Consider the following 8054-nt stretch of genomic DNA (forward strand, 5'->3'; position numbering starts at 1 on the left):
TCCATGCAGTTCTTTGAGCTTTCCTACCTACGCCTCCACAACGTGCATTGTTCTCTCTCTCTTTAAACTCAATTCAATCATTTGCCAAAGTAGAAAGTAATGAATTCTAGTTGTTTAAAAAATATATTGAATCAGCCATTCAACAATGTTTTATTAACCCTTTCTAAATGTGTTATTAACCTTTTATGATCATCTTATTAACCCTTCCAGGGAGGGAAGATCCCCATCCGATGGACGTCTCCAGAGGCTATTGCCTACAGGAAGTTCACGTCAGCCAGTGATGTGTGGAGCTACGGCATCGTCATGTGGGAAGTGGTCTCATACGGAGAGAGACCCTACTGGGAGATGTCCAACCAGGATGTGAGTAGGTTCATTATCATAAAGCACAGTGTCGGTGTATAGCTGATATGGTAATGATCCATCAATGATTTGCTCTTGATGGCTGTTCTTGTCAATCGTGGGTTGGTTTGGCGTAGAAGCTCGGTGGACTCAGTTGGCTTTCTCTCCCATACTCGGTAGGTGATTACTGTGATTGACTAAGGACCATCTAATCCTCCTCTATTTTTTATTTCTTCCCCACTAGGTGATCAAAGCGATAGATGAGGGTTACCGTCTTCCGGCCCCTATGGACTGTCCTGTGGTCCTCCACCAGCTGATGTTGGACTGTTGGGAGAAGGGCCGCAGCGAACGGCCTAAGTTTGGCCAGATCGTCACCACCCTGGATAAGCTGATCAGAGACCCAGCCAGCCTCCGAGAGCTGGCCAACAGCTCATTATGGTGAGTTACAATGGGCCAAAACCACAGGCACAATCAGAACCACTGCAGACCCAGTCTTCAAGCACACACTGTCAGATCCATAATAAACTATTAGAACTAGTACTGTATCTGGACTGTCTTATTTAAAGAATGTGTATATTCTCTCCTGTTTGCCCAGCAGGGAAGACCCGACCACTCCAGAGTTAAGTGTGAGTACGATGGAGGAGTGGCTGGATGCCATCAAGATGGGACAGTACAAGGGGAACTTCACCAGAGCTGGATATGTCACCCTGGACTCTGTCCTCTACATCAGCATCAGGTGAGATACATGGGAAGAGCTGGCCTGGGGCTGAGGCTAGGGCTGGAGAAAGAGAGTAGGAGTAGGCAGAGCTGGAGAAAAGAGGAGTCTGTTGTCAATTTTGTCATTTTGTAAACTCCCTTCTTCCTCTGTCCTCTCCTCTAGTGAGCTCGTTAAGATGGATGTGACCTTGGCGGGTCACCAGAAGAAGATCCTCTCCAGTGTCCAGATCCTTCAGTCCCAGGGGACCCACGTCCAAGTATAACAGTTTCCCTATAGAGACACACTGGGAGGAAGGCCAAAATGGATGCTCTTCTCTGAGTTTACCCATTGAGACACACTCAGATTGAGCCGACATGGACATTCTGGGTTGGGTTTCCCCATACAAAGACACTGAGATGGAGCCGTAATTTACGCTTAGCTCCTTTATTTCCTCTTTGTAGTTTCACCATTCCACCCATCCTGGATGTTTTGATAGCGTAGGCACTTCCAGCTTCCGTCCACGCCTTCAGAGGCCTAGCAACCCAGCAACCTAAGATACCTGACTACAACCAAGACATCTTAGTCCATATCAACAACAACAATAACAAAACTAAAAAATAGCAAAAAAAGAAAATTTGATTGTATTTCTCATCATTGTCTGTGAAGTTTCGTGTACAGTTGTTTTTATGGTTGTTTCTTTTTTCGTTTTTTGATTAGCTTTGTTTATTTTCCACATAGTTTACATGACCAATATTGTACATGTATAGATAAGCGTTTACAAGAGGTGTGTGTCAGTCCGCCAGTCTAGAAAGTAAAGTTGTTATCGCCAGGCAACGCAGGTGGGCTGTTCCTTGCTGGTGCATGTGTTGTCAGGCCCCTCCTCTTTCTCTAAGCCCCTCCCCACAACGCTATTGGACCAATCATGATGTGTGTGGGAGATTGGAGAAATAGAAATATGTGAAAATATGAGATGGAGACGTCTATTCATGGTCTCAGAAGACTTCCGTTGCGTTTTGCCAGGGATAGGTACATGCAGGTCTTCCATAGCCACGACTTCCAGACTCACACAGTTCACTTGAATGAGATGCCCTGCCAGATTTTATTTAGTACGGCCTACAGCAGCTACCTATAGGTTGCAGTTAGTCAGAAACCTGCAGTACAATACAGTGTTAGTACATTTTCTGCTAAGAGTTGGCCTCCTCAGTTGGAGAAGCTTACTGTAAAGGTTTGTGACAGAAGAAGAGCAAAGTAGATAATCTGTGAAGTTCACACTGTTTGCAATGTATATCTGTTTCTCAGATGTTGTTCCATGTATAGTTAGTATTGCTCTGAAATGTCAGACAAGCAGGATTGGTTGTGAGGTAGACTTGACTTGAGTGTGGTGAGTGGTGGTTTTTGCCTCATTTCACCCCTGATTAATATGGGTTCAGTCACAGTTTGTACTAACCACCTCTGTTCAGTGACTAATATGGGTTCAATCACAGTTTGTGCTAACCACCTCTGTTCAGTGATTAATATGGGTTCAGTCACAGTTTGTGCTAACCATCTCTGTTCAGTGATTAATATGGGTTCAATCATAGTTTGTGCTAACCATCTCGTTTCAGTGATTAATATTGATTCAGTGACAGTTTGTGCTAACCATCTCTGTTCAGTGATTAATATGGGTTCAGTCATAGTTTGTGCTAACCATCTCTGTTCAATGATTAATATGGGTTCAATCATAGTTTGTGCTAACCATCTCTGTTCAGTGATTAATATTGGTTCAGTGACAGTTTGTGCTAACCACCTCTGTTCAGTGATGCCAACTGCTTCCAAATCTGAGTCAAGGCCTGCTAACATAATTTCCTGGATAAGTAAAAAACATCAGTGTTCTGTACTCAACAGAACAACATTTACTGCATATCAAAACCAACATCCCCCTTGCTTTGGGGAGGGAAGAGTGGCGTTATCCTTGAAAACCTAGTTAGCGGTTTAGTTTGAAAATGGCCATCATTGTGCACTGTACCCCTGTATGTATCTGTTCATGATAACAGTGTTATTCTGCTACCTGACTGGACTACAAACACAGCAACATACAGTAAATACAAATGTACCATAGTGTAAAATATGTACAGTGTTGATTTGAAACTCTAAAATGTTTGTCACAATAATGGTGAGGATGATGATTACGTTGATAACGATGGTGATTATATACTTTTATTCTGAAGGAGGATCATAGGAGATGAGGCAGCGTGTGATTCGTTGACCTGATCTGTGGAATGTACATTGCGTAGCATGAGTATTAAGGTTCGGCCTCTGATTGACAGGTGACAGTGACTGCAGTTTTCCCTCGGGCGGACGACCTGAGGATGATGAACTTTTAGATGCCTTATTTACTGTGATACCTTTCTTTTCTGTCCCCCCCCACTCCCTATAGAGGCGGAGTTATGAGTACGTCTGTATACAGTATTCATCTGTTTCCCCGAGGTGACGTCACAGAAAAGATCTGGTTTTATAACTGAAAACACCCCGGCTTTTAGCACCTCTGTTATTATTCCTAAACTCTATACTGCTGCTGTCTCACTGGGAACACACTGGTTGAATCCACATTGTTTCCAATGGAATTACGTTGAACCAATGTGGAATAGACGTTGAATTGGGGTAGGGTAGGTCTACCACCTGTTTATTGGATACTGTAATGAAAAGTACATTAGAGAATAAATTGTTCTGTTTTGGTTCAATAATTATACTTGTGGGTTTACCTGTGTAAGCTAGGTGGTGAATTTACAGCAGAGAACCTTTATATCCAGAAGATATTTCAAGTGGTTCCAATGTCTCCCACACAGACACAAACACACAACATGATGGAGATGAGAAAATCAAACAACTAAATTAACCTTTGTCTTTCCCGGAGTGGTCTCATATAATGATGTAAATTGTTCAACAAAGAACAGCAGCATTTTTCCTCCTTACGTTCAGATTTAGAACAGCAAAAATATGTGGTTGGCTGATGAAGGTTTTACCAGTCTGTCAGTACTCATAACTTTGGTACTTTACACATTTTGACATTGTCCTCCTTTGGTAAGCTTTCCCATCACTTCCCAACCAGAGGTCATAAAATTGGACCCATAACCCCTAACCCCTGATTCTCAGCCAGGCTCTGAACCCTTTCACTTGGAGTTGTCCCTAGACACTGTTCCCATGTCAGTTTTGTGTTTCCCCTCTAACAGTGAAAGTTAGGATATGGGAATAGTAAGCTGATCCTAGATCTGTGCTGGGAGAAACTTCTACCCCAAGCTAGGCCGGTTTTATAAATGTTCCCAAACTGATTACTTGTGAGATTGTTCTCTCTCGCTCTCCCTGGTCTCTCTTCCTTCCTGACCTTTGTCACATCATGTTTCATCATGGCAGATTTATATACGCTTGTTCAGTGTACGCATTCTAAAGTCCTTCATGTCGCTGTAATAAATAGGCTAATATTTCTTATTTCTCACCTGAAGTCTTATTTTTCTTTCACGCACACACACATGCATGTCAACACACACTACACACTACACACTGATATGTGCAAACAGTCACAGTCTCACATGTATGAAACAGGCTATGCCTGAGTTGTATATTTTCCCCAGGGCTCGGTGGTATAATGGAAGACTGATCATGTCACCTTTACTGTGGAGAAATGTAAAGCTGAAGCTTAATCCACATCTGTGTCATAAAAAGCCAGTCACTGCATGTCAAGGATTCCTGCGTGTATTATTCCTGTTCTGAAAGAACAAGATAACCTCTGACACACCCCACTCAAACAGATTGGTAGTGTCAGTATATTCAAAACAAAAAACAATGTTTTAAGTGAGAATAGGCAATGGTCAGAAGCCAAAAAATGAATGAAATTCACATGAGCACCACAATGCCTATTCCACCCATGCTCTACCAAGGTTTTCCAGTACACAGCTTTGACCAACTACAGTAGCTATGTTGGTATTGTACTTCAAACTATGTGGAGGCAGGTTGCTTAGGATTCAAACCTTCTCAAACGCCTAATTCATACTCTTAGAGGAGGTGCTTCCACAATCCAATACAAGTACAATTATTGGATTCTTCACACACCACAGTAATTATTCCACATTATTCCATTACACTACTTGTTCATGCTTTTTTAAATTAAATTAATGTAAGCTTTACTTTTATACTTACAAGAACATTATGCTTGATTGAGCTGTTTTGTCTTGTAGTAATGTGGAGCATGCCTGTATTTCCTTAAACCTTTATTTTAGCAAAACATGTAACTGAAAAAACGAATCATAATAACATCCTTTTTTGATAAGTAGGTGCTGTGGGTGGTGGGTTTGACACAGTATCTCAGATAGATAGAGCCTGTCTGCATTTCTGATTTATGTAACTGTTAGCTTACCTGTGTAATATTGAATTAAGCTCAGAAACACTTGTGTTTCAAGCATGTTCCTATTTTATCAATTCCTGTGCTGATCAATGGACGGTTCTTTACCGCTGTCAAAATAATATGTAGCTTAAAGTTATGTTTGTAATTTTATTTATTTTTGCAATAAAGCTGGTGACGCAACAATAATACACATTTACAATAGGCCTATATCTACAAATAAATACAGAAAAAATTATATATATACTGTACGAGTCAAAAGTTTGGACACATCTACCCATTCCAGGGTTTTTCTTTATTTTTTACTATTTTCTACATTGTATAATAATAGTGAAAACATCAAAACTATGAAATAACACATATGGAATCATATTGAGAATTCAAGGCACACTTAACCAGCATGGCTACCACAGCATTCTGCAGCGATACGCCATCCCATCTGTTTTGCACTTAGTGGGACTTTTGTCTTTCAACAGGATAATGACCCGAAACACATCCAGGCTGTGTAACGGCTATTTGACCAAGAAGGATAGTGATGGAGTGCTACATCAGATGACCTGACTTCCACAATCACCCGACCTCAACCCAATTGAATTGGTTTGGGATGAATTGGACTGCAGAGTGAAGAAAAAGCAGCAAACAAGTGATCAGCATATGTGGGAACTCCTTCAAGATTGTTGGAAAAGCATTCCTCATGAGTGTGCAAAGCTGTCATCAAGGCAAAGGGTGGCTACTTTGAAGAATCTCAAATATAAAATATATTTTGGTTTGTTTAAAAGAATGTTGGTTACTACATGATTCCATATGTGTAATTTCATAGTTTTGATGTCTTCACTATTATTCTACAATGTAAAAAAAAAAGTAAAAATAAAGAAAAACCTTGAATGAGTAGGGTGTCCAAACTTTTGACTGGTACTGGATATGTTTCTACAACTTGATTGGAGACCACCTGTGGTAATTCCAATTGATTGGACATGATTTGGAAAGGCAAACACCTGTCTATATAAGGTCCCACAGTTGACAGTGCATGTCAGAGTAAAAACTAAGCCATGGGGTTGAAGGAATTGTCCGAGGAGTTCCGAGACATGATTGTGTCGAGGCACGAAACAGCAGTGAAGGTCCCCAAGAACACAGTGGCCTCCATCATTCTTAAATTGAAGAAGTTTGGAACCACCAAGACTCTTCCTAGAAGTAGCCGCTCAGCCAAACTGAGCAATCGGGGAAGAGGGGCTTTGGTCAGGGAGGTGACCATGAACCCGATTGTCACTCTGACAAAGCTCCAGTTCCTTTGTGGAGATGGGAGAACCTTCCAGAAGGACAACCATTTTTGCAGCACTCCACCAATCAGGCCTTTATGGTAGAGTGGCCAAACGGAAGCCGCTCCTCAGTAAAAGGCACATGACAGCCCTCTTGGAGCTTGCCAAAAGGCACCGAAAGGACTCTCAGACCATGAGAAACAAGATTATCTGGTTTGATGAAACCAAGATTGAACTCTTTGCCCTGAATGCCAAGCATCACATCTGGAGGAAACCAGGCACTGCTCATCACCTGGCCAATACTATCACTACGGTGAAGCATGGTGGTGGCAGCATCATGCTGTGGGGATGTTTTTCAGAGGCAGGGACTGGGAGACTAGTCAGGATTGAAGGAAAGATGAACAAAGCAAAGTACAGAGAGATCCTTGATGAAAACCTGCTCCAGAGCTCTCAGGGCAAAGGTTCACCTTCCAACAGTACAATGACCCTAAGCACACAGCCAAGACAATGCATGAGTGGCTGCTTAGGATTGAAACTTTCTCTAACAGCCTAATTCATACTCTTCCGAGGGATCATGGACTTTACAGTGTCCTGCTATTAAAATGATGCATACCGGTATATACAGTACATTCTGAAAGTATTCATACCCCTTAACTTGTTCCACATTTTGTTACATTACAGCCTTATTCTAAAATGGATTAAATGTTTTTTTTTCTCAGTCTACACAAAATACACCATAATGACCCAAAACATTTTTTTAGAAATGTTTTCTAATTTATTAAATATAAAAAACTGAAATATCACTTTTACATAAGAATTCAGACCCTTTACTCAGTACTTTGTTGAAGCACCTTTGACTGTGATTACAGCCTTGAACCTGGCACACCTGCCAAGGACAATTCCTTTGACCTCGTGGCTTGGTTTCTGCTCTGACATGCACTGTCAACTGTGGCACCTTATTTAGACAGGTGTGTGCCCTTCCAAATCATGTCCAATCAATTGAATTTACCACAGGTGGACCCCAATCAAGTTGTAGAAACATCTCAAGAATGATCAATGGAAACAGGATGCACCTGAGCTGAATTTCAAGTCTCATAGCAAAGGATCTGAATACTTATGTAGTTAAGATATTTCTGTTTTTTATTTTTAATATATTTGCAAAAATTGTGAAAAACCTGTATTCGCTTTGTCATTGGGTATTTGTAGATTGATGAGGAAACATATTTATTTAATCAATTTTAGAACAAGGCTGTAATGTAACAAAATGTGGAAAAAGTAAAGTGGTCTGAATACTTTCCGAATGCACTGAATACTACTTTCAGGGTCCCAGATTTACATTTACTATGTTACGTCTAGTCTATGAGACCATCCTGGTACACGGAATGTA

General features: G+C 41.1%; 1 protein-coding gene across 4 annotated transcripts in view; it reads left to right on the forward strand.

Moving 5' to 3' along the window:
• The window catches only part of LOC106569453 (ephrin type-A receptor 3-like), a 242004-nt gene extending 237503 nt beyond the window's left edge, over positions 1-4501 (forward strand). For 2 of the 4 annotated variants that reach the window (XM_045694299.1, XM_045694301.1), the window contains 4 exons: positions 211-360; positions 584-777; positions 935-1075; positions 1220-4501. In XM_045694299.1, the coding sequence (XP_045550255.1) occupies positions 211-360; positions 584-777; positions 935-1075; positions 1220-1319 (585 nt within the window). In that variant the 3' untranslated portion in view covers positions 1320-4501. The remainder of the gene's footprint in view (positions 1-210; positions 361-583; positions 778-934; positions 1076-1219) is intronic. The other 2 variants (XM_045694300.1, XM_045694302.1) reach the window with 1 other exon arrangement.
• The last annotated feature ends 3553 nt before the right edge of the window (positions 4502-8054 follow it).

The sequence above is a fragment of the Salmo salar genome, chromosome ssa14 (assembly GCF_905237065.1).
Source record: "Salmo salar chromosome ssa14, Ssal_v3.1, whole genome shotgun sequence".
NCBI classification, from domain to species: Eukaryota; Metazoa; Chordata; class Actinopteri; order Salmoniformes; family Salmonidae; genus Salmo; species Salmo salar.